The following is a 27,722-nucleotide window of genomic DNA, read 5'->3' as shown; positions in this document are numbered from 1 at the left end:
AATGAATCTTATTACTAGCCAGGGCTTAATGGTGACATCCCCCTCTAGTGGGCATTACTGGAAGTATTTTTGGAACGTATTAGGATTTACCGGTATGTGCTTTGGGACTCCTAAGTTACCCACACCATACAAATTAAACAAAATGTACACAAAGCAATAATAACATAAGTTACATAAACACATGAAAAATTATAATTCAAAAACAATAAAATGAAATATAATTAAGCCAGGGAATAAATCCTGTTAGAACATAATAGATAGATAGATAGATAGATAGATAGATAGATAGATAGATAGATAGATAGATAGAAGGCACTATATGATAGATAGATAGATAGATAGATAGATAGATAGATAGATAGATAGATATGAAAGGCACTATATGATAGATAGTAACATTTTTATTAATCTCCAAATATTTTATTGATCCACAAAATCAAAAGTAAACCTGTACAGAAACGCAAGGTAAATCTAAAAGTAACAAACCACAAGCCCTCAAGTTCACATTAGAACTTCTGGCTTGGGTAAGAGGAGAGTTGCTGCCATGTGATCAGAGACTTGCAGGTGGCACTCAGGTGAGGTCAGATCTGCCCAGTTGAGTTTCCCAAAACTAGGGTGGCGCAGCAATTGGTGCTGCTGCCTCACATATCCAGTGCCCAGGGTTCAAGCCATGTTTCTGGTTCTGCCCAAGCCTGGAGAAGTGTTTTTTTCTTTTTTCCGGTTTCTTTGTGGTGGTGGCCTGCGCCACCTCCACCTACTCAAAGCTTCATGATGCTCCAACAATGATGGATGGATTAAAAGGCAGAAGTCTATGTGACCATCATCATCAAGCCCTTCCGTGAGAACCCTAAATCCAAAGACGACTGTTTCATTTATGTGAGGTAGAATGCCCAGAGGGGACTGGGTGGTCTCATGGTCTGGAATCCCTACAGATTTTATTTTTTCTCCAGCCGTCTGGAGTTTTTTTGTTTTTTCTGTCGCCCCTGGCCATTGAACTTTACTCTTATTCGATGTTAATGTTGATTTATTTTGTTTTCTTATTGTGTCTTTTATTTTTCTATTCTTTATTACAGTATGTAAAGCACTTTGAGCTACTGTTTGTATGAAAATGTGCTCTGAAATAAATGTTGTTGTTGTTGTTGTTATTCTGTGACCTGTGATGCCCTGGCACCCTGTCCTGGGTTGGTTCTCACTTTGCCATCCTCGGTAACCCAAAATAGGTGCACAGAGCCTGCACTGGACAAGCATTTTGGATGAATGGCTCTCGTAAGTCCTGTCCTGAATACTCCACGAAATGCATGGCATGTGTTACTGGGTCACATCCCAACCCATTTGAATTAAAAGACAAACATGAAAGAATGACTTTGATAATTGACTCTTTTCTCAGGACTGAAACAAAGTATTTTAAGCATTCTAAAAATAAGCTGACCAGCGCCTCACAAATAATATAAACCATTCCATTAATGTTTCCTTTGTTCTTTTTTGTTGTTCCTAGAACAAAAGGAAAGAACAGAAGACAAAAACAGAAACATTGTACTAAAACTAATTGTAACCAAATGTGATCACGGGATGAGAATTAACAGCTTTCATTGTGGAATGCGGTGGGCTTTATTCGGACGCCCTCTTAAGCCAAGAAAAGCAAGCCCAGTCCTTTCCGGTGGATTATTTAGATATTAACCTCTAATTAATAAAGAAAATATTTAATCTGCAAACTCAATGAATGTGCCGTCAGGGGTTAAACACACAGGTTAAGATCCAATCAGACTGGCGGATAAAAGGCAGACCCGATATGAGCAGCCCCTCCATTTCCTCCTTCATTAAAGCAGACGTTTTATTTCCTCCAAGTTTAGCAAATCCAAGTCAGGCTGGAATTCTATTTATCTATTTATTTTTATTTGAGAAGAGGAGCACCGAGCTCAGTCACACGGGACGGGGATAAAAATGGAAGATGTGGGCATCTCATGAAGTAAAGGGTGTGTTGTAACAAGTCCATCCGTAGATGTGTGCGCATACAAAAGGTCAGAGCGCCTCCTCTTACGGTCATGTCTGTCCGTCTGTCCTCACTCTCTCTGGACCCATCCCGGGATCACATCCGGCTCACTTACTCTTCATGAAAAGCTGCTGGGAATGTCCAGTTAATTCACTGAGATACCCAAACACCTTTATCCAAAGCGACATACAACACCCGAGATATAATGGGTTACAATTCTTTTGTTCTTTTTTCCAGTTGGGCACAGGGTTGTGCCACACTGCCTGCCTCCATTTTTGGTGAATTTAGTTGAAGCCGTCTATCGTGGCCTGACCTCCCCGGAAAAATGAGCCAAAATCGCTGAATTTTCTTAACAAGAATAAAATGTTATTATGTGTAACAGAGACACTAAATACTCCTCTTTACTTCCACAGTCCAGTGACATGCAGGATAGGTGGCTTGGCGATGCTAAATTGGCATGTGGGTGGTGTGTGTGCCCAGTGTAGTGTTTGTTCTTGCCTTTTACCTTATGCTTGCTGGGATAGGCTCCAGCTTCCCACAACCCTGCTTGGGATTAAAGGGGGCTTAGACAATGATATAATGTACTGTGTTTTTAGGGGGCTTACTTGTTAGCACTACTGCCTCACAGATATTGCATCTTGGGTTCAAATCCTGTGCCCAGCAGACTGGCAGAGTTTGATCCTGCCTTGCACCCCATGCTTGCTGGGACAGGCTCCAGCTCCCTACAACCCTGCTTGGGATTAAAAGGGGGCTTAGAAAATGATATAATGTACTGTATTTTTAGGGGCTTACTTGTTGGCACTATTGCCTAAGAGATAAAGCATCTTGGATTCAAATCCTGTGCCCAGCAGACTGGTATCCAGTCTAGTGTTTGTTCCTGCCTTGCACCCCAAGCTTGCTGGCATAGGCTCCAGCTCCCCATAACACTGCCTGGGATTAAAGGGGGCTTAGAAAATGATATGATATACTGTACTTTTACGCCACTTAGTCATTTGCACTACTGCCTCACAGATATGGCATCTTGGGTTCAAATCCCATGCCCAGCAGACTGGAAGGGTTTCTTCCTGCCTTGCGCCCAATGCTTGCTGGGACAGGCTCCAGCTCCCCATGAACCTGCTAAGGATTAAAGGGGGCTTAGAAAATAAATTTTAGGTTGCTTAGTCATTGGCACTACTGTCTCATAAATATGGAATCTTGGGTTCAAATCCAGTGCCCAACAGACTGGCACCCTGTTCATAGTTTGTTCCTGCCTTGCGCCATATGCTTGCTGGGATATGCTCCAGCTCCCCGCGACCCTGCTCAGGATTAAAGGGGGCTTACAAAATGGAATGATGTATTTTCAGGGTGCTTAGTGGGTGGCTCTACTTTCTGACACATATAGCAACTTGGGTTTAAATCCCGTGCCCAGTTACTGTCTGCCTGACGCGGGCACATTCTCCATTTATCTGTGTGTGTTTTTCTTCTTGTATTCTAGTTTTCCTTTCCATATTCCCAAATAGACGTGTGTCAGTATAACATATACAGGCAGTCCCCGGGTTAGGTACGAGATAGGGACTGTAAGTTGAATTTGTACGTTGAATTTGTAAGTCGGAACAGGTACATAAATTTAATAAATGCTATTGTTGACCAACTGTAACCAAGTGCTCTGCCAATGAATGATGGAGTTTCACATCTCTCTCACCTTTTTATTATTTCTACTTTATTTTCAATGGTGATGGTTTTTCTCTTCTTTACTGTATCACCAGCACTTGCATCAGAGACATTGTTGAAGGGTGAAGACAAAAGGTTAAGATGAGCTCTTCTGCACAGCACTGTACACGCCATCACAGCAAGAAGGCACCCGCCGTCAACACGTCTGATGTACTGACAGGAGACGACTTCTGGCTATGTGCGTACCAGTACAAGCAGGCTTACTATTGAGAATGAATGGGGGCATCGACGGGTTTGGGGTTCATCACCAGCCCACGTCACAGTCACCTCCACTACAGTATGCTGCCTGCAGCGTCTGCCCACCGAGAACAAACATGGTGTGGCTAAAGGCGGGTAGTGAATCGCCCCTATTCGATAGGCAGCCATCTGATTCACACCACAATGCTACCCCCCGCTGCCCCGTTCACCCTCAATGGCATCCGTTCAGCCACAACCGGGTCACCGCTTGCAGCATTACCAGCCACCCACCGAGAACGAATGGGGCAGCCATGGCTGGTGGGCGCTCAGTGGAACCGCTTGCCGCCTGACAGACACTACACTGCGCGGGCAGTGAAATCGCCCTCCTCCAGCCACCGTTTGCAGCGTCCCCAGGCCGAAGATGACAGAATGGCAGTTACTGAGGCAGATGCGTCACAGCTGCAGCCCTGTTCGTAAGTCATAGGTCGGATATCCGTAACCTGGAGACCACCTGTATATTATATCTAATATATATATTACGTTATATATAACCAGTGATGCGAGATGACCCTGTGACAGACTTTGGTCCCCTGTGACTCTGGATTGCGTAGGGCAGGTTTGAAATTGATAATCACCTCCTCACATAACTCTCAGTATTTTTTCAGTGTTACACGTTACATACCAATTCTTGCAGAGGTGCACTATGGGATGCCAGCAGTGACATTCTGAAATGCTTATTGCCAAGGATAAGACTGGAGATGGGCCAACGCCACTGACTCTGAGCCACAGAACTCTGCTGTGGGCAAGAGAAGCGCCCACCCAGCAAGGCATAGCCAAGAAGAGCCTACTTTGTTCACAAATGTCTGGCTAACATGTGATGGTATGACAATACGAAGTGAGTTCAAACAGCTGTTCTCACGAGTGTGCGAAATACGTGAGGGCGCTAAATGGAAGCACAACATCCATACTTCCAAATGTACTCTTTTAACGTTATGTATGAGAAACAAGAACCGGGCCGCTCGCCGCTGGTAGGGGGGCTGCAAACAGCTGCCAACGATGATCAATGGCTGTCCTTCACCAAAACCAATTAGCAACATTTCACGGTATTTTCCGCCGTCAATTATTTCTCAGAGGCATGATGATGCTTCTGGAAAATCGGTCCGTTTCAAGAAACTTCCCCTGTGAAATCGGCGAAGTCACGACGGGAAGTTGTTTCTTTTGGAAATGTCAAGCTGCAATGAAAGCTTAGCAGGAGGGCGGAAGAAGCAAAACACTGAACACACTGCCACTTCTCCCGCTATGCACACGACCAGGGGAATGAAATGAAGAAAAACACGAGTAGGTTTCTGAATGATAGGAAAACTGGAGGGGGGGTGTCCGGGGGCCGGGGGTTAGTTCATACAGGGAAAGCTTGAGCAAATGTCTTGGATGGGAGACCATCTAGGAAAAGCTTGGGCAGCTACTGGAAGAGTTGTTGATGTGGCCAGCAGAGGGCACTTACCTTGTGGGCTGAACATGGATCCCAGTGCCCCCAGTGCAGTGACACTGTGCTGTAAAAATGACCCCACTCTTCAGATGAGTCGTAAAACCGAGGTCCTGAATCTCCGTGGTCAAACAAGATCTTCTACTGGAAGAGGTGTTGACGAAACCAGCAGGGGATGCTTACCCTGTGGTCTGAATGTGGATCCCAGTGCCCCCCAGTGCAGTGACACGGACACAAGTGCTGTAAATATGGCGGATTAGACCGTAAAACTGATGGTCTTGACTCTCTGTGGTCATTAAAGAATCCCGGGGAGTCCTTTGTAAAGAGTAGGGGGTATCCCAATGACCAGCCTAAATTGCCCACCACGGCCTGGTCATCCCATGTCTCTAATTCTCTCTCTCTCTCTTACCCCTTGACCACCTAATAGCTAATGTGTAGTGAGCATACTGGCACAAAAACGGCTGCCATTACATCATTCAGGTGGCTGCTGCACATAAGTTGAGTTGTGATAAAAGTGATAGACAAATGTAAATTGTTATTATTATTATTATTATTATTATTATTATTATTGTTATTACTATTACTATTATTGGTCAGTCAGTCACTTCCCAACCTGCTATATCCTAACTACAGGGTCATGGGGGTCTGCTGGAGCAGGGCGCAAGGCAGGAGCAAATCCCCAGGCAGGGTGCCAGCCCACCACAGATATAAATTATTATTATTATTATTATTATTATTATTATTATTATCCATCCATCCATCCATCCATCCATCCATCCATCGTCCAACCTGCTATATCCTAACACAGGGTCACGGGGGGTCTGCTGTAGCCAATCCCAGCCAACACAGGGTAGAAGTCAGGAACAAATCCCTGGGTGGGGCGCCAGCCCACCGCAGGGCACACACACACACACCCACACACCAAGCACACACTAGGGACAATTTAGGATCTCCAATGCACCTAACCGGCATGTCTTTGGACTGTGGGAGGAAACCCACGCAGACACGGGGTCACCTCACTGTGAGGCAGCAGTGCTACCCACTGCGCCACCGTGCCACCCTATTATTATTATTATTATTATTATTATTATTATTATTATTAATGCTGCTACTGTGACAACAAACCCCAGATAAAAATGTTGGAATCATGAACAGAGCTGCATGCATCAATAGTTTGCCAGCCGAGCGTCCCACCTGTAAACCACACAGACGTCTGTTCACAATAACAACGCACTCCTCCAAAGCCTTAATGAGTTATGTGTCTCTCACAAGTGTTGACTTACTAATGGACTGCTGCACGTCGGCCGCATGACAGATCCTTGCCATCATCCATTTTAAAGCATTTTTCACTACACTAAGTGATGCCCCGCAAATCACAGTCCACAGTTTCTCTCTATTTAATTCAGACAAAAGGGCAGTTTGTAGAGCTGATTGTGATGAATTGGCCACTTGTGAACCACTCCATCACAATCTGTCAAAGAAAAAATATGTTGCTTTTCCATCAAGTTGTAGGCAGTTTAGGTTACCCTTAGATTTCCCTTCAACCAAATCTATCCACAAATTAACAAAAAAAAAAAAAAGAAACCCACAAAGAGAGCACAGGAGTAGGTGGCCAGTTGTAGCTGCGGGCACAGCACCTGCTAATGAGAGCCCTGAAAGTGGCGCTGGGCCTTTCCTTTGCTGATTTGGGCTCTAAAGTCAGTGCAGTGGTATCACCAGCTGTCATCTTGTATTTCATGAGTCGGTGCTTCTTAGCCTTTCTGGTGTTGACACCAGTCTAACGCAGTCATCAGAGCAGTAGGAAGGAGTAGCCCCCACCCCCCCAACTTTGGCGAATCAAGCACAACTGTCAGAGCAAGGGGCGGGGGTCCCGCTTGGTAAATCAAGCACGAGCGTCACAAGTGGCAAAACGTTTTTATGTGATCTTTCGGGGCAACACTCTTTAAGCGCACTCCCAGGTGGTTCTGGGATGGCAAGGGCCGATACGTTCACTCCATGCTGCTCATAATAAAAGAAATATGACGCCGCATTTCATCCTAGAATGATTTAAAAAAAGATTTTTATATTCCTTTGGTTCAAACTCCAAATTCAACGCATACTTATTGAAAATCCATTCAAGAAAAGCTACAAAAATAATTAAAAGAAAAAATGGCTAACCATAAAAGAGTGTTGGATCCAATGTTCCCTCTAAGCTGAGCGCGTGAGCGATCGCTCACACGAATTCAGAGCGCCGCTCATACTTCCCGCACGATCGCTCATTCTGACGGCGTCGCTCGTACTTATCGCGAAAATTGGTGCTCATAAGTTTTTGCCTTAAACAAAATGTTGCTCATAAACAATGTTTTTTGCTCACTATATGCTACTCCTTAGAGGGAACATTGGCTGGATCATCTTTGTGGGTACTGCTGGCATTGAAACTTTTTTGCCTCTTTTTTGATTTTGATTTAGGATTTGGTTTTGGGGGCTTGTTAGCTTTCTGATCTGGTCTGGTTGTCAGCTCCTTTTACATCATTTATCAACTTTTTAGATATACTAGGAAGTATATATACAGTGTATATATATATATATATATATATATATATATATATATATATATATATATATATATATATATATATATATATATATATATATATATATATATTTATTTATTTATTTATTTATTTATTTATTTATTTATTTATTGCCAGATGGCTGGGGTGTCTGCACAGCCGGGATGCTTGGAAGCTGGAACTACCGGGAGAGGACCAATACCTCCCCCGGGACACAAGAGGGAAACCGCCCAGGTTCGCAGGATGGCAACACGTTTGAAGCTGGGAAGTTCCACCCGTTTGGGGCACGTGCCCACAACCAGGGTTCGCCCAGATGTTCCCAAAGTTAAGGACGGCAGCACTTCCGCTACAACATGGAGTGCTGGTAGGCCAGTGTTGCAGGAAGGTCGTCAAGAAGCACCTGGAGCACATCCGGGTACTGCATAAAAGGGGCCGCCACCACTCGAGTTGACGAAGCTTACGTGAGAGGAGTGGAGATGGCAACAAAATAAGAAGAGAAAAAGACGGACTGTGAGTCTAGTGCACTGTGCTTGATAAAAAAGAATAAAACGTGTGTATTTTGGACATAAGCTGCCTTGCTGTCTGTCCCTGTCGAGGCTGGTTCCCACTATATATATATATATATATATATATATATATATATATATATATATACCATCCATCCATCCATTTTCCAACCCGCTGAATCCTAACTACAGGGTCACGGGGGTCTGCTGGAGCCAATCCCAGCCAACACAGGGCACAAGGCAGGAACCAATCCTGCCAACCCACCGCAGGACACACACAAACACACCAAGCACACACACGGGCCAATTTAGAATCTCCAATCCACCTAACCTGCATGTCTTTGGACTGTGGGAGGAAACCGGAGCACCTGGAGGAAACCCACGCAGACACGGGAGAACATGCAAACTCCACAGGGAGGACCCGGAAGCAAACCGGTCTCCTAATTGCGAGGCAGCAGCGCTACTCACTGCGCCACCGTGCCGCCCCTATATATATATATACTTTATGTATATATATATATATATATATATATACTGTATGTGTATATATATGTATATATATAGTGGAGCAAACCCGGACACAGACAGGCGGACATGTTGTTAATCACCACCACATGTATTTATTTACAATAATATTTACAATTTACCGTCACTAAGACGTGCACAAATACCCCAACACACACAGTCCTGGCCACACAAATGCCTTTTTTTCGGGCCGCCTCCACACTCTCCTCTGCCTCTCAACTCCAGCCCTGAATGAAGGGAGACGGCCCCTTTTATCCATGCCCCGGATGAGCTCCAGGTGTTTCCGACACTCCCCTTAGCCACGCCCCACGCGCGGAAGTGCCGGCTGTTCTCCCGGCAGCTCTCCGGGTGTCCTTTTAATTCTTCCCCCCAGCACTTCCTGGTGTGGCGGAAGTGCTGAAGTAACAGGTCCCCAAGGCATTGGGGTGCCTCCTGGCTGTGATCACGGGCCCCTACAGGGTGGGGCTTCCATGCCCTCAACCCGTGGCCCCCAAAGCAACCAGGATAGCAGCCCCCACGTGATCCAGGATGGGCGCAGACCCACATCCGGTCCCTCACATCGTCCCGGCCGGGTCGTTGCCCCTGGCATCCCTGACAATATATATATATATATATATATATATATATATATATATATATACAGGGTGAGTCAAAATTATGTTGAATGGTGGAAACAATTTATTCCCAAAACATACTTCATATGTGCAAGATGATTTACAGGAATGTCCCAACCTGTTCACCATCACGTTCAACAAGTGTACCATATGGGGCACATAAATTGTCCACAAAACTTGTATATACGTATCTACATAGCAGTACAATTAGTGTTAACATAATTTTGACATGTGTTTCTTTAATATATACTAGGGGCTCTGCCCCCTGCTCGCTTCGCTCGCCCACCTCCTAAGTTTGGTTTACCGGATATACAATTTAAAGAGATTGTTAGTTTCATGGGAATTGTTACATATGCATTATTTTCACTTTTATTTTAAAACTTTTGTAAAAACAATACTTTCTTTCCGGCCCTGGGCGTGTTTACATCTCTTTCTCGCAGGACGTATAACGCCGCTCGCGTTGTGAAGGGGGTGCGGCTGAACGCACGCTAAGGAGATGCCGTCGGATCATCTGCTGTCTTTCTGCTGCTGGCGAGCTGCGTGTTCTGCTTGTCTCGCTGCACGTCGATCATTTCAAAGCCTGTACAGCAGCTGTCCTCGTGCCACTTTGCGTCTCTGCCGCTCACATTGTGAAGGGGGTTAGGTTGGCTGAACGCACGCTAAGGAGAAGCAGTCTGATCATCTGCTGGCTTTTTGCTGCTGGCGAGCTGCCTGTTCTGCTTGTCGCTTGTCGTTGTTTTAAGAGCTGGGAGCACATGATGCGTGTCTGCCAACAGCAATCCAACAACTGCTGGGTTAGATGTCTGTGGACTTGTTTTAAATGATGTCTCACTGCCTTGTCCCGCGTGACGTTGTAAAAACAATACTTGTCCTTTATTTCTGGCCCCGGGCATGGTTAAATCTGTTTCTCGCAGTTCGGGGAGAAGAGTAATGAGGCGGCTTTTCTTTTTTTTTTTTCATTATTTTTCAATCATCTGAAGACGAGTAAAAGGGACGACCAGTTGGTGTCCCAAAACTCCGTCATGTTCGAGACTGTCATTATTCCAGCCGACCACACTCATACCTCGTCTTCTTTCAGTAGGTGCCACTATTGTCCTTTCTCTTCCATTTTCCATCATCACTGGCAGTACGCCTCTGTGTGCCACTGTCCCTTTCCCGTGCCACTTTGTCCCACTGGCATTTCCTTTGCCCTGCCAGGCTACATACCCTAACACACTGCAAACATCTAGAACAGCAAGTTCAGAGAGTGCAAGCTTCATTATTTATAATAAGATAAATTGCAAGAAAACATGCAGGGGGTACCATAAACATAAATCTGATGACCCAGCATCGCTGCAGATATTAAAGATAAATCCTAAACAAATTTTTCACAGACTTGATCTTGGAATTGGTGCACATATAAATATTTTAGCTGGACTTCGGTCAAATGAAAGGATTCAGAAGTAATGAAGTCATTGCAACTTTGAATCATTTAAGTTTCCAATTTAAAAAAAATAACATAAACCTCACCTGCTCCATCTCTCTGAAGCCAAAGCCACCTACTTTGTCTTTAGTCCCTTATAATAAAGACGCCGCTTTGAAGTGACCGTATGCCATCTCCATCGTGTGGACAATGAGATTTGTAGGCAGTGACTTTGACGAATGTTTCAATTAAAACGCCGTCAAAGCTTGTCATCCGTGTGTGAGACACATGGGGGTCTACATAATGGAAGACAGGAAGAGGATTCCCAGGAAAAATGTCTGCTTAATGAAAATCTGACTTATCATTCAATTGGAAAATTGTACCCCAGTATGCGCATTCAGGTGCCCAGGTAAATAAGCAAAGAAGGAAAAACTGCTGCCGTCGTCTCGCAAATGTGAACTGAATAAATCTCAGTTGCATCAATCGATCAAAAATGTGCTCATCGAACGTCAGGCCAAATAACATCTCCATGAAGAGCACGGAAATGACGGCAGAGAGAGGGAGTGAGGGCCTCATTTCATTTCACTTGCCTTTCAATTTTAATAGGCACGGGTATTTTTCTTGGGAAAAACCGATAAATACGGTTAGAGGACGCGTTCAAACCCCACACGGCAGATGGGCAGGCCTAACCTATTCGTGAGTTTTATTTAGCAGAGATGCCAACCAGATTTGAGCCGATGAAAGAGTAAGACACAGCTGGTATGAATCGAGTGCCCCTTAAATTGTTTTACCAGTTTATTTAACGTTTAATTTCTTTGTGTTTCTTAGGGGGCTTTGTAGTTTGTGGAATCCATAGTTAAGGTTTACTCTGTCGTTAAAATTGTTAACGTCTTAGTGGGTATGATTCTGGTTGTCTTTAAATTGTTTTACCGATTTATTTAACGTTTCATTTCTTTGTGTCTCTTAGGGGGCTTTGGAATTTGCAGAATCCATAGTTAACGTTTACTCTGTCGTTAAAATTGTTAACGTTTTAGCTGACATGATACTCGTGCTCCTTAAATTGTTTTAACGTTTTATTTAATGTTTTATTTGTTTGTACCTCCTAGGGGGCTTCGGAATTTGCAGAATCCATATTTAAGGTTTATTTTGTCGTTAAAATAATTAACGTCTTAGTGGGTATGATTCTGGTTGTCTTTAAATTGTTTTACCGATTTATTTAACGCTTTAATATTTTTTTGTCTCTTGGGGAGCTTTGGAATTTGCAGAATCCATATTTAAGGTTTACTCTGTTGTTAAAATAGTTAACGTTTTAGCGGGTATGATTCTGGTTGTCCTTAAATTGTTTTACCGATTTATTTAACGTTTTATTTCTTTGTGTCTCTCTAGGGGTTTTGGAATTTGCAGAATTCATAGTTAAGGTTTACTCTGTCATTAAAATAGTTAAAATTGTTAACGTTTTAGCTGACATGATACTCGTGCTCCTTAAATTGTTTTAATGTTTTATTTAATGTTTTATTTGTTTGTACCTCCTAGGGGGCTTTGGAATTTGCAGAATCCATATTTAAGGTTTATTCTGTCGTTAAAATAGTTAAAATATGTGACATTTTAGCGGGTATGATTCTGGTGCACCTTAAATCGTGTAATCAATTTCTGTAACATTTTGTTACTTTGTGTCTCTTTGTTGGCTTTGGAATTTGCGGAATCCATATTTCAAGGTAGATTCTGTTGTTAAAATAGTTCAAATATTTAACATTTTAGCCCTCGTGCTCCTTAAATTGTTTTACTGATTTTTTTGAGCGTTTGCTGTCTTTGTGTCTCATTGGGGGTTTTGGAATTTGTGGATTCCATATTCAAGGTTTATTCTGTCTTTGAAATGTTTAACATTTTTGCAGATGTGAATTTATTTAACAATTTATTTAACATTTTATTTCTTTGTGTCTCTTTAGGCAGTTTGGAGTTTGCTGCCAGGGGTGAGGCCTCACTGACATTCAAAGAGTCCATTATAATTAAAAGCATTTTGGGATTTTCCATTTTGGTGATTTTGTGATTCTGTGTCGGGTTTTTGCTTCTTGAATTTCAGATTGTGGACTTGTTTGCTGTGGGCTGCCTTTTCGGACATGCCTTTTTGCTCCTTTTTAAAGTACAAAAGTAGTGAGAAGTTAAGCAAAATGAAAAATTTTATTGGCCTGAAGAACGGGCCCCGATTTGCCTCGAAAGCCTGCATATTGTAATCTTTTTTAGTTCGCCAATCAAAGGTCTCATTTTTGCTTAACTTCTCACTACATCCATAATGGCTAACAAGGTACAACACCCTAGTACTTAAAATATAAAATAAATTCTTCATTTATAAAAATGCCTTGTTGGATTAGTTTGGGTGGGAGAAGACGAAGCTTAACCAAAGGAGTGGTGGAGGAAAGAAAGATGAAGAATTTTGTGTGCTTTTGTTGCGCTGAACTGTGTTGTGCTTGTGGGAAACGAGGGGAAAAAGAAAATAAAAAAAAACCAAAAAAGTGTGCGCCTTGAACTTGCGTCCCACTCCTATCTGGCCGCCCGCCGGTGGTCCACACGATACAGACACGAATGGTCTTATGCGTCCTCACTCTGATCGTCTCCCCTCCTGACACAAGCCCCTCACCTCTTTGGCTGCAGAAACCCCAACACCTACAAACACTGTTTAAAAAAAAAAAAGGAGAACTCGAGGTTAGCACAACAACTCCAGTATTATTTTTGAGACCCATTCAAACCTCCCCAATGGTTTTATCGGCAAACGTCCATCAGCAACGTTTCTTCAAAAGCAAAGAAAGCAAACAGAAGGTTATGGGAATCAGCCAAGGTAATTAGTGCTTCACGCATGGTGGAGCGTCCAGGAGCAGGAGAACAAAAAGAAGTCACCCGGCGTACAGTCCAGCACCAAGATGACGGTATGCAGAGTCAGAATGAACTCCATCTTGTGATGGGACAGCCAGTGAAAAAGACAAAGCCTGTAAAACTGTGAGTACTGTGAACCCCGGAACTGACATTCTCATTAACCCTTCAACACTACAAATGGGACTGGGCACCAGCTTGTCCATACCCAATACCCAACCGTGAGCTGGTTTTGCCCAAGGAGACGCCACACTATGCACTAAACCCTTCACCTCATAAGCCATAACTGTCGGTTAAAGGATGCCAATCCTAAAGGCGCCATTATATCATTAGGCACAAGAGAGCAAACACAGAGTGGCAACACAAACAGAACCTTCTGTGGCCACTCTTCACATGTGGGCATTCAAATTCACACGTCGGGTCAGTCGGTTTTGGTCCTTTCAATTTATGTTAATGTCACTTGTGTTGTTTGTTTGCATTATTCTTTGCTTCTGGTCGTGTTTAAGAACACTGCCAAGGTTATCTTCCAATTGCCCTCCGCCCCATAAATCTGGAGGGTCTCCCACAATTCCAGGTGGGTCATTTTGAATACGTTAAGGAGCGCTGAGTGTTAGGGTCATCTTTCTGCCCCTTGTGCTTTTTGTGACTGACTGCATTGCTTGACCTTTTCGGCTCTCTGACTATTCTTAGGTGTTTCGTTTTGGGACTTGTGCACTTGGGTGGCCTTGTGGTTCATGTCTTTTGTTCTAAACCAGTGGCCTCCAGCGCCGGTCCTGGAGGGCCACCGTGGCTGCAGGTTTTCATTCCAACCGTTGTCTTAAATTAGTGACTTGTTTTTGCTGCTAATTGAACTTCTTTTAAATTCATTTTATTTGACTTGTCTTGAAGACTCCGACCCCTTCATTGTTTATTCCTTAATTAGCAGCCAAACAATAAGCAGATACTAAATGAGTCAAAACAGGACCAGCAAACTGGGTCTGGGTCCCAGAAATGTCGATCTGCTCAGGTCCACAAAACATTTTAAGAAGAGAAAATCCACAATTTCGGAAATGTCTGCCATTGCACAAGGAGAGCAGCAACAAGCCATGGAGTTAAAGGGCGAGTTTAATTAACAAGACTCGGCGCCTGATTAAGCAAATGGTTGGAGTGAAGCTGGTTTGAGTTTGAGGCCCTGACTTAGTTGATCTTCTATGGGCTCACTCACTACACATTTCATTTTTCTTTTGGGTGCCATTTAAGGAAAGAAATGAAGCAATTCAGAGGAACAAATCTAAAAAAACAAGTTGATTGAAATGAAAGGAAAAGGAGTTAATTAGCAGCGAAAATAGGTCACCAATTAAGAAAAGGGTTAGAATGAAAACCTGCAGCCACTGGGGCCTTCCAGGACTGGATTTTGAGTCTGTATTTCTGTTGGTTTTGCCTTTTGTACGCCTCTCCCGTTTAAGCTCTGGAAATAAGTTGTCTGTTTTCCTGCCGAGTCAGGACACCGGTGGGTCGCACCCACAATGGCATGTGACAAACTGTGGGTTGTGACACGACGACAGTTGGGAAACTCTGTGACAAATAACACAACCTAACATTCTTAAAGCTGTTAATTCCAACTTGAAGGTCATGGGGTTTTACAGACTATCCTGGCATCATTGACTATAATAAGGCCGTACGATTGGGAGCCAACTTCTGGGCACATCTAGTTGCAAATTCCACCCCGAGTAAAGGGTTGGCACTGTGGCCTAATGCGTCTCCTTTTGTTCCTACAGATTGGACCATCGCCAGGCCCCGTGACGCCACTTCCGGGTTGTCATCTTCTGGCCCTGCCCCTTCTGGTTTTACCATCCTGTTATAGTGCAGTGCTGCCATCTTTCAGTCAGTCCATCTGAAAAGACCTGCAGTCCTTTTTGGACCGCCACATAAAAGGGGTTTTTCTCCACGGCACCCCAAACCTTTCTAACTGTCCCGTATTTTTATTTCAGCAGAAACCAACATTGGGCAAAGCCCTTGTGTGTCTCATGGCCCTCTCAAATACACACACAAATTTGTGCCCATTCAGTGCCAGTCTGGAATTGCCAACTACATGTCACTGGGATTGAGAAGGAAAAACTGGAGATAAAAAGCTGGGGCGTGGGATTTTAAAACTGAATCCAAATCTCTCTGTCAGGACTGAAGGGTCTTGACAGACAGAAAAAAAAAAGTGGGCGCCAACATCCGGAATGAACAAAACACGCCAGGCACCTTTTCGACTGAAATGCCCTTTTCTCACCAAATGCTTTTTATTTTTAGACAGCTTTGTCTCGCTTTGCAGATCTGTTTACATTACCAGCGATTTTCCTTTCACGTATCTGTCATCCACGTGCACAAGTGCCTTGAACTTTAATGAGCGCGTTTCGTGAAGGTTTACAGTTCCGCCTGACAAGTGTTGCGTTACATCTGACAGGGCTGCAAACTGCTAGAAACATTCTGGCCAGTGTTCCACTCACTCCGAAATAAACTGCTTCACAATGGACGGCGGCGTCCAGCTTCCGGCTTTGCGAATATCCAAAAGCAGAACGGGTCTTTCGTTTGTCTGCAAGGCTCAGCAATCTGCACCCTTCTTGTAAGCGTGGATCGCAGGTCAGGTCAGGTCAGGTTGGGGAGTATGAACTGGTACAGCACGGTGCCAATCCCACCACACGATGAAACAGCTCGGGATCCCGGTTGGCAAAGCAGACACACAGTCCAGACCCACCCTCTGGAAATAACTGCAACCGGGTGTTATATGGGCAACCCTAACCCCAAGCCTAACCCTATTTTTGTAATGTTGCAGGATTATGTTCAAATCATTTAAATTCATTTTCTCGCTCATGAAACAAGACTCAATCAGCTCAGGTCAGGTTGGGGGGATCATGCACTGGTACAGCATGGTGCCACAACCAACACACACATGACAAAACAGCTCGGGATCCGGTTGGCAACCCCTCCAGACAGACACACAGCAAAGACCCACCCTCTGGAAATAACTGCAACCGGGTGTTAGATGGGTGACCCTAACCCCAAGCCTAACCCTATTTTTGTAATGTTGCAGGCTTATGTTCAAATCATTTAAATTCATTTTCTCGCTCATGAAACAACACTCAGTCAGGTCAGGTCAGGTTGGGGGTCATCCACTGGTACAGCACGGTGTCACAACCAACAAACACACGATGAAACAGCTCAGGATCCCGGTTGGCAAAGCAGACACACAGTCCAGTCCCACCCTCTGGAAATAACTGCAAACCGGGTTTTATATGGGCGACCCTAACCCTACTTTTGTAATGTTGCAGGCTTATGTTTAAATCATTTAAATTCATTTTCTCGCTCATGAAACAACACTCAGTCCGGTCAGGTCAGGTTGGGGGGATCATGCACTGGTACAGCACGGTGTCACAACCAAGAAACACACGATGAAACAGCTCAGGATCCCGGTTGGCAAACCCTCCAAACAAACACGCGGCCCTGTCCCACCCTCTGGAAATAACCGCAACCAGGTGTTATGTGGCATGGCCGTAAGGCACATATTCCCTAGCCCTAACCCTAAGCCTAACATTTAACCCCACTTTTGTAATTTGGCAGGCTTATGTTAAAATCATTTAAATTCATGAAACAAGACTCAATCAGCTCAGGTCAGGTTGGGGGGATATGCACTGGCACAGCACGGTGCCACAACTAGCACACACACAACAAAACCGTTCAGGATTCTGGTTGGCAACCCCTCCAGACAGACACGCAGCCCAGTCCCACTGTTTGGAAATAACTGCAACCAGGGGTTATATGGGTGACCCTAATCCCAAGCCTGACCCTAAGCCGAACACCTAACCCTACTTTTGTAATGTTGCAGGCTTATGTTCAAATCATTTAAATTCATTTTCTCACTCATAAAACAACATTCAATCAGGTCAGGTCAGGTAGGGGGTCATGCACTGGTACAGCATGGTGCCACAATCAACATACCCACAACAAAACAGCCTGGGATCCCGTTTGGCAACCCCTCCAAACAAACACGCGGCCCTGTCCCACCCTCTGGAAATAACCGTAACCAGGTGTTACATGGGCGACCCAAACCCTAAGCCTACCCCTAACCCTACTTTTGTAATGTGGCAGGCTTATGTTCAAATCATTTAAATTCATTTTCCTCCTCAACGCTCAATCAGGTCAGGTCAGGTTGGGGAGCATGTACTGGTAGTACAGCGCATTGCCACACCCACAAACGACAAAACAGCTTAGGATCCTGGTTGGCAACCCCCAGGCAGTCCCGTGTCCCAACGTCCGGAAATGACCCTCTATCTGCCGCCGCCAGCTGTTCCCTCTGCCTGGTCCAGCCTCTAGGAATATCAACAATGAAGATCCTGTGAGCCGGATCACCCTCGGGTAATCGCGTTACATGGCCATAGTGCCGTAACTGACGCTCCCTCACAATGCAGGTCATGTGCCTCATTCAACACCAAGTCAACCCAGCGGTACCTAAGGACCCTCTAAAGAGACATAGCACTGAAGGAGTCCAGTCTTCATCTCAGGTCATTGGATAGTCCATGTCTCACAAACCATGAAGCACCAGGACCCTAAAGACCCTGGATCACCTGAACAGCAAATCTGTTCAATTCAGTTTAGTTTCTTAGTACATACATGATGCCCCTTCTGGGGTCTGACTGAATGGAGGGTAGGGGGCAGTAGTTGAGAGCGGCACAGCAAACTTAACTAAGTGCCATGGGGTTCTGCCCTCAGCCCAGAAGATCTCAACCAACCAGAGGAGCCATGATGTCACCAGGCCCCGCCTCCCCACCCACCTCCACCGGTCCTCAAGAACTGAACAGTTGTCATTTGGACCATTGACACAGATGTGTGGAGACAAGCCTTAGGAACTCTTTTTTTTCTGAAAACCAACAAGAAATTATAAGTGGGTAGTCCATGGCGCCAAACCCTTTAACAACGACGACTTCAATTTCTCTCCTAAAAGGTTATTATTGTTTACCAAACAAAGGGGGTGACTGAGGGAAGAAACGACGTGAAGGACCAAAAGAGTCTGAAATGACTTTCATCAAAACCTAATCGCTATCTGGAAATCAAAGTCAAAGGCAAAATGGAGTCTTTAAGTGTTAGCGAGCTGGCAACATCTGGAATTGGAACTGGGAGAACTGGGTGTTGTTTTGGGCTTGAGGATCACTTCATTAATCTTCTGGTTACAACCCCTTGCTTGTTTTTGGGTTATGTTTTGAGTTTGATGTTCTCTCTATTCAACTTCTGGCTATGAACCACTGCTTGTTTTAGCGTTATATTTTAGATTTAATGATCTCTGTATTAATCTTCTGCTTATCATCTCTTCCTTGTTTAAACATTATGGTTTAGATTAGACAATCTCTCTATAAGTCTGCTGGTTTTAATCCTTCACTTGTTAAAGTACTCCTGTCCCGGACATGTCGTTGCAATTTCAGTTGCATTCCGGTGTCACTCTTAACGTGTAATGTCAGTGGCCAAGTCAAAAGTTTTCATCTTTTTGTAATTCTTGGGTGTACTTTTTGGTGTTGCTTTTGTTTGTTATAATATTTCTTAAAGTTAAATTTTAGAATTTTGGAATAAATAAAGCACTATCTATCTAGCCCTGCGGTGGGCTGGCACCCTGCCCGTGGATTTGTTCCTGCTTTGTGCACTATGCTGGCTGGGATTGGCTCCAGCAGACCCCGTGACCCTGTGTTGGTATATAGTGGGTTGGATAATGACTGACTCACTGACTATTGATCTATCTATATATCTATCTATAATAAAATACATTTCTTGTTAATTTATCTACAATTTTTTATCTTGCCTACTACACTATCTATCTATCCATCTATCTATTTATCTATCTATCTATTATATAATGCCTGTCCTATCTATCTATCTATCTATCTATCTATCTATCTATCTATCTATCTATCATATAGTGCCTTTCATATCTACCTATCTATCTATAATAAAATACATTTCTTGTTAATATTTCCACATATTTAATCTTGCCTACTACACCATCTATCTATCTATCTATCTATCTATCTATCATATAGTGCCTTTCATATCTACCTATCTATCTATCTATCTATCTATCTATCTATCTATCATATAGTGCCTTTCCTATCTATCTATCTATCTATCTATCATATAGTGCCTATCCTATCATTCTATAATAAAATACATTTCTTGTTTATTTATCTAAATTGTTAATCTTGCCTACTACGCTATCTATCTATCTATTATATAGTGCCTTACACATCTAGAAGTGGCAAAGAACAGCCAGACTCTGGCAAACTATGAAATGAAGGAACCGCACAGCACTGAGTTAGGATTATAATGCCAGGATGGCCCGAAGGAAGGACAGGCACCCTGACCAGGATAATGGAAGGTTTCATACACGGCCAGGGGTCCACAATGGCAGGACTGGGACTCACCAGGAGCAGGTCATTCCCCCACACAGCAGGAGGCAGTGTTTCCTCAGGACTAAACTCAATCAGGGCACTCACAGGGCTGTATGGGAAATGGAGTCTGGAAACAAAAGCCTGTTGGGGTCTTTAGGGTCCACCAGAGGGCAATGTAGGGGGAGGACTGGCCTTGTTTCCCCACGACCCACAAGTGCTCCAAATAAATAGGACAACAGATTGGAAGCAATTCCCGGGTTGGGCTTAAAAGAAAGCCCACTGCCTCATTTGGGCTGAGTCTGAGGTCGGGAGGCAGTGGGCTACACTGTTGGAGGAGGAAGCAGGATTGTGTTGGGTGTGTTTTTGTTATTATCCCTGTGAAAAAGCTGTTGGGGCTCAATCAGACCTTTTATTGGAGTGGGGCATGACTGTGTCTGTGGTTTGGGGTTCTCTGGTGCCCTCTTGTGGTCACACTGCAAACGTCACTTCTTGAAAATCAGTCGTCTACTTCCACATAGGTGTTTAAAATATGAAACACAGAACAAGGTTTAACATCTGCATGTTTTTAGGAGAGTGGCACAGTGGGTTCAAGCCCCCGCCTAGCCCCTGTAGTTGCTCACTTCCACATATCGATGTGATTATTCCAAGCACTCCACCTCTTCCTCTCACATCTCAAAGCTGTACATTCGATTAAATAACAATTTTGAAATTGGCATTCTAAAAGACTGGCACTCCCCTGGGGTAGGCTGCCAAATGAAAAGACATGACCCTGATGGCTGAAAATGGTGGGACGAATGGATGAAGTACTCAGTTGGAATGAACGAGCCCCCAGAATGTCAAGAGCTTGAGTGGAAACTAAAACGCAACTTTCGATGTTCGTCCTTTTAAAATGTGCCGACAGTGAGAAGAGAAGAGAGAGGAAGGAAGGCTCACAACTGGCTCACGTGCCCATTTCATGCCATCTGTGTTATTATTACTGACTTCACATCAACGGCAATGATATTATAAGCCATTCCACCAATTTCTAAATCATTCCCATCAGCCAGAAATTCTTCTATTTAAAATAAAGAGACTAGTCACGAAAAGACAAATGAAGCTGACAGACTCGTTAGCCTAATTAGTCCTTGGGGTTTAAAGCCAATCTGTGCAACGGTGCCCCCCCGTGTAAATTATAAAATGGAGACGTAAGGGAGGGGTCCAGTTCATTTAATTCCAAACAACAGCCAGTTTATTCACACAGATAACTCAATACTTCATTTTTGAACTCCCCGTTTGTAGAATGAACGTAATGATGAAGTTGAAAACAAACGGAGATGCCTGAGATTCATTAGTTCTGATTTGGGGGCTTTGGAAACTGCAAAACCTTTCCTTTTTGTGACATTACAAGCTTAATATATTATATAAATATGAAAACAAACCCACACACATTTACTATTGAGGAGTAGGGCTGCAGTGTCATTATGCCTGGCATTTGGTGCTTTCATTATTTTTAATTGAACAGCGCCACCATGTGGTCATTTATATAAACTGCGCCCAAGCCGCCCTCTGCCGACCTTCTTTTTCTTTTTTTTTTATTTTCCAGCGCTGTGTGTATTGGTGGTAGCTGCCAATGTCGCTGATTAAAGATCCAATAGAATGCAATTAGCCATCTGTTTTCCAGGTGCTCTCCCATTTGGGGTCACTGGAAACCAGAAGCTAACCTGCTAGCTGCCGCTATTAGGCTGATGCCACTTTAAACAAATGAGTGATGCCAGCTGACCAAAAAAGGAAAACAGGACACTGTAATGCTTCAAGGCAAATGAATGAGAAGGTGCCAACTGGGCACAGAAGGCAGCTCTCGAGCTAAGAACCAGGCCTGAATGCCAAGTTGATGAGTGTGCTGTGCCACTGTGCCACCCAATGGTAAGTCCAATGATATTCATATGGCGATATGTCTGATGAGCATGATTAACAGTATTTAAAAACCTGAAGATCTAAAAACAAAAATAAAAGCAGCGGCAGGAAACTACTGGCACATGGCCGTCTGCCAGTGACACTGCACACCGTCTGCACCACAGAGCCGTGAATCACAAAGTTGGCACACCTGCTTTCTCCACTTCAAGGTTGTGAGGAAGCAGGGCATTCACATAAGGCTTGCCAGTCCGATGAGGGCATAATTATCCACATATGCCCATTTTGTGCCAATGTACATTCCTCTGCTAACCCAATGTGCACTTTCTAAGGATGCACGAAAAAAGAAAGGAGAAGACTATATTGTCATGTGATACCACCCTGGCCCAAGAGGGGGCACTGCTGCTTAACTTTCTTGTCATTTTCTTCCTCCAGAGTGTGGAGAAAACACCCAGTGAGGGCAACTGCCTCCGCCCCTTCCTGTCCCAGGGCTTTATAAGGGCGACAGCCAGGAAGGAGATATCACTTAATAGAAAGATGACATGCATCAACTCGACAACAGAGCCCGATTATAATGTCAGCCTCTCACCTTACGTGGCAACTGCTTTGCTTTTGTCTTTTATGCCATTTTGTTTAAAAAGACTAAGAGTGAATAGGGTTGGCACCCTAAAATTCTTCCCCTGTTTGCCCCTTCTTTACTTGAAACAACTACTATATATATATATATATATATATATATATCTCCATCCATTATCCAACTCACTATACCCCAACTACAGGGTCACGGGGGTCTGCATGAGCCAATCCTAGCCAGCACAGGGCAAGAAAAAACTCTGTGCAGGGTGCCAGCCCACCACAGGGCACACACACACAGCAGGGACAATTTAGGATCGTCAGTTCACCTAAACTGCATGTCTTTGGACTGTGGGGGAAACCCATGGAGACACGGGAAGAACATGCAAACTCCACACAGGGAGGGCCCGGGAAGCGAACCCGGGTCTCCTAACTGTGAGGCAGTAGCGCTACCCACTGCGCCACCGTGCCTTCCTACAAATACATACTGCTGAAACAAATGAAAGGACCACTTTGAGAACCCATCAGGTCTCAATGGGAAAAAAAATCCTGCTGGCAGTGGACTGATATGGTGATGTGTGAGGAATGAGAGGATGGAAATGAAAATGATGAACCGACAGAGAGAGGGCTGAACTTAAAGACACCCCGAAAGTGAAACGATGATGCAGTGGCAGGCAGGCTTCTCCATTGTGCAGAAATGTCATTGCAGCAACTCCAAATAGTACTCAGTAGTTTGTATGCTCCCCCCCCTCCATGCCTCACAACTTCCTAATGAAACGATGGTCCTGGGGGATCTCCTCCGAGATCTGGACCACTGAGCTCCTGGACAGTCTGAGGTGTCTGATGGACCCAAACATAATGTCCCACCCAGAGGTGTCCCATTGGATTGCGGTCAGGCAAGTGAGTGTGGGGGGGCCGACCAGTCAGTGGTATCAATTCCTTCATCCTCTCGCCACATGAGGAGGCCAGGCATTATTGTGCACCAGGAGGAACCCAGGAGCGACTGCACCAGCATAGGGTCTGACGATGGGGCCAAGGATTTCATCCCAATACCTAATGGCGGTCAAGGTGCCCACCGTTGCCTAGCCTGTAGAGGACTGTGCGTCCCTCTATGGATATGCCTCCCCAGATATACCATCACTGACCCACCACCAGACCGGTCATGCTGAACGATGTCACAGGCAGCATAATGTTCTCCACGCCTTCTCCAGACCCTTTCACGTCTGTCACATGTGCTAAGGGTGAACCTGCTCTCATCTGTGAAAAGCACAGGGCATCAGTGGTGGATCTGCCAGTGCTGGTATTCTATGGCAAATGACAATCGAGCTCCATGGTGCCCACTAGAGGACGTTGGGTCCCCAGGCCACCCTCATGAAGTATGTTTCTGATTGTTTGGTCAGATACATTCACCCCAGTGGCCTGCCTGCCTGCCTGCTGGAGGTCATTTTGTAGGCTCTGTCAGTGCTCATCCTGGTCCTCCTCATTGCCCAAAGGCCCTGCAGCTGGGTTAAGGATCTTCTACGAGGGGCCCTGTCCAGCTCTCCTACAGTAACTGCCTGTCTGTCTCCTGGAATCTCCTCCATGCCCTTGAGACTGTGCTGGGAGACGCAGCAAACCTTCTAGCAATGCCACCTATTGATGAGCCTGCCATCCTGGAGAAGTTGGACTACCTGTGCCAGCTCTGTAGGGTCCAGGTATGACCTTCATGCTACCAGTAGTGACACTGGCCATAGCCAAATGCAAAACGAGTGACAAAACAGATGAGGAGGGACAAATGTCAGTGGCCTCCCTCCACCTGTGACGCCATTCCTTCCTGTTTTGGGGGTCGTCTCTCTTATTGTGGCCCCTCGAGTGCACCAAAGCAGCTGAAACTGATGAACAAGCCCCTCTGCCACTTAACTGACCAGAAGTGTCATTGACTTGATGCTACACTCTCATTCAAAAGGGGTCCTTTCATTTTTGTGGCAGTATATATGTATATATGTATGTATAGTTTGTGTGTTTGTATTTGCTTTGCTGGCGGTGTGTTATTGTCACTGTGCTGAAGGGACGCGCACATAAGAATTTATACGTGACAAACAAATTCAACATCAGCCAACAAAGACAAGAGAAGCACCCAGGGTGACGTCAACGAGAAACTTTGAAACGGAGACGTCAAAGCGGTCATCGGCGTCAAGAGCGTCCGCCCCAAAATTGCAGAAAGTGCCACAAAGAGCGGTGTCGTCTGACATCTGAGCAGGAAGCCGTTCGTCACGAATGGGGCGACGAAGTCCCGTCTGACCGCCTGCTGTTTCAAGGTCAACACAGATGTGGCGAATACCAAACAAAAAAAAAAAATCAAAATGTGCCTACCGGTCATCGAGTTTTCCGAGGTGCTCAGCTGCTCTCGCAGTTTCTCCACATCATCTGGATGAACCTGCTCGTACAGGGTGCTCCCGAACCATTCAGACTGAGGATGATTGAGAACGGGGGTCACGGAATCCGACACGTAGATCACTCTGCCCGTCTCGGCCGCCACCACGAAGAGAAAGCCGTCAGCCGCCTCCAAGATCAAATGCTTGAGCTCCTGAAAGTATTAAAGAAAAGACAACGAGAGGGCTGAGCCGGTGTGTGTCCTGAGAGCGCAGCTCCCGGTCCTCTCTCTGATGCATCCGCTCCGCTTCAGTACACTTCTCTGGGAGTCACTGTGGTGCACCGAAAGGAAAACTGGTGCTTGATACGGCACAGTACAACCAAACTGCCATGACATGTCCGACGAAGCTTCACTGTGATGCAACGGTAACGGCGTAATAATAAGAAGAAGAATTCCTTACATTTATATAGCGCCTTTCTCACCATTCAAAGGGCTTCAGTGTGTGGGGAGCCACTTCAACCACCACTAATGTGCAGCATCTGCCAGGATGATTTTTATACCAGTATGCTCACCACACATGAGCTGTTAGGTGGTGAAGTGGTGAAAGAGAGATAGCCAATTAGAGACAGGGAATGATTGGGGGGCCGGAATGACCAGGCCGTGGTGGGCAATTTAGCCAGGACATCGAAATCCACCCTACTCTTTACAAAGGATGCCCTTTTTATGACCGCAGAGAGTCAGGACCATCGGTTTTACCATCTCATCCAATTTTTACAGCACAGTGTGTCCCCGTCATTGCACTAGGGGGGCACTGGGATCCACATTCAGATCACAGGGTAAGTGCCCTCTGCTGGCCATGCCAACACCTCATCCAGCAGCAACCCAAGCCTCAGGATCTTTTAAGACCACAGAGAGTCAGGCCCACTGGTTTTACGTCTCATCCAAAGAACAGCGCCATTTTTGCAGCACAGTGTCCCCATCGATACACTGGGATCCACATTCAGAGCGCAGGGTATGTGCCCCCTGCTGGCCATGCCAACACCTCTTCTAGTAGCAACCCCAGCCCCGCGATCTTTTAAGACCACAGACAGTCAGGACCACTGGTTTAATGTCTCATCCAAAGAACTGCGCCATGTTTACATCACGGTGTCCCCGTCACTGCACTGGGGGACACTGTGATCCACATTCAGACCACAGGGTAAGTGCCCCCTGCTGGCCTCACCACACACCTCATCCAGCAGCAACCCAAGACCTGGGACCACAGAGAGTCAGGACCACCAGTTTTATGCCACATCCAAAAGATGGTGCCATTTTTGCAGCACAGTGTCCCCATCGCTGCACTGGGATCCACGTTCAGAGCACAGGGTAAGTGCCCCCTGCTGGCCATGCCAGCACCTCTTTTAGCAGCAACCCAAGCCCCAGGATCTTTTAAGACCACAGAGAGTCAGGGCCACTGGTTTTATGCCACATCCAAAAGATGGTGCCATTTGTACAGCACAGTGTGTCCCGTCACTGCACTTGGGGGCACTGGGATCCACATTCGGACGGCAGGGTAAGTGCCCCCTACTGGCCATGCCAACACCTCATCCAGCAGCAACGTAAGCCTCAAAATCTTTTAAGACCACAGAGACTCAGGACCACTGGTTTCATGTCTCATCCAAAGGATGGTGCCATTTTTGCAGCACAGTGCCCCCTGGGGTCCACATTCAGACCACAGGGTAAGTGCCCACTACTGGCCACACCAGCACCTCTTCCAGCAGCAACCCAAGCTTTTCCTAGATGGTCTCCCATCCAAGTCCTGGCTGGGGCTGAACAGGCTCAGTGTCTGTAACTGAGATCAACTGCGAGGACATACAAGACGTTAGCCCGCTAAGCGCTGATCACAATACGGCGACTGTCAACGTTCACGTGAAAGTCACTACGCCTTGTGCTGTGGTAGCCTGCAACAATACCAGGGGTGCATTGATGGTGCGGATCAGGCACCGAGACTCACCCCTCTTATGGGCAAGCAGCACGAAGAAATTGGGAGTTTTGTGCCACAAGTTTAAGGACACTTCACCCTCCCTTCTGGGGAGCCGCTCAATCAGCGACCATCGATCCTCCCTCCCTTCTGGGTCCCCCTTGGAGTTTCGAGCCCCTCGCTTCATGACGCTTGTTCATCCTTCCGGGTTGGGAAACAAGGAGCTCACTCCATCATGGGCTTCCGGGTTTATTATAAAGGGCAGGCCGGCCACATTTATACCATTCAGATGACGGCACGGCCTGCCGCTTCACAGACCAGCGGTTGGGAAACACTGAGCTAATCAACATCTAACACGTCTTATGTTGTGCAGATGTTTAGGTTTAAGATATTGAGATATTCCCCTTGGTATTAATAAAGTATCAATCTATCTATCTATCTATTTATTGAAGAATATTTTATTTTAATAAAAAACATATATTTTTTCAAAACCTTTGGTTAAATCTTTGGTATCTGTGCACTGATTTTCATTTGTCTTTTGATTCATAATAAGTAACCCTGAACATACCGAACATTTCACATCATGGGACTATCGTATCGTGGAAAGCCTGACGTGCAGTATGAATTGTATTCCTGGCTCCGTTTATTGTCTTACGCATTTACAGGCTTCACCCGGGTTTTTAATTTAAAAGTGACTAAATCTGCAAATTCTAACCAGGAAGTT

The 27,722-nt window shown here is 45.2% G+C and overlaps 1 protein-coding gene across 3 annotated transcripts in view; it reads right to left on the bottom strand.

Annotated features, from left to right (window-relative positions):
- arnt2 (aryl-hydrocarbon receptor nuclear translocator 2) overlaps positions 1-27,722 on the bottom strand; it is a 209,194-nt gene that overhangs the window by 142,257 nt on the left and 39,215 nt on the right. For all 3 annotated transcript variants that reach the window (XM_039772743.1, XM_039772744.1, XM_039772745.1), the window contains exon 5: positions 25,038-25,251. In XM_039772743.1, the coding sequence (XP_039628677.1) occupies positions 25,038-25,251 (214 nt within the window). The remainder of the gene's footprint in view (positions 1-25,037; positions 25,252-27,722) is intronic.

Source organism: Polypterus senegalus, chromosome 12 (assembly GCF_016835505.1).
Source record: "Polypterus senegalus isolate Bchr_013 chromosome 12, ASM1683550v1, whole genome shotgun sequence".
Taxonomy (NCBI): Eukaryota; Metazoa; Chordata; class Cladistia; order Polypteriformes; family Polypteridae; genus Polypterus; species Polypterus senegalus.
Note: the sequence above shows the minus strand (reverse complement) of the source record. Positions and strands in the feature narration are given on the sequence as shown.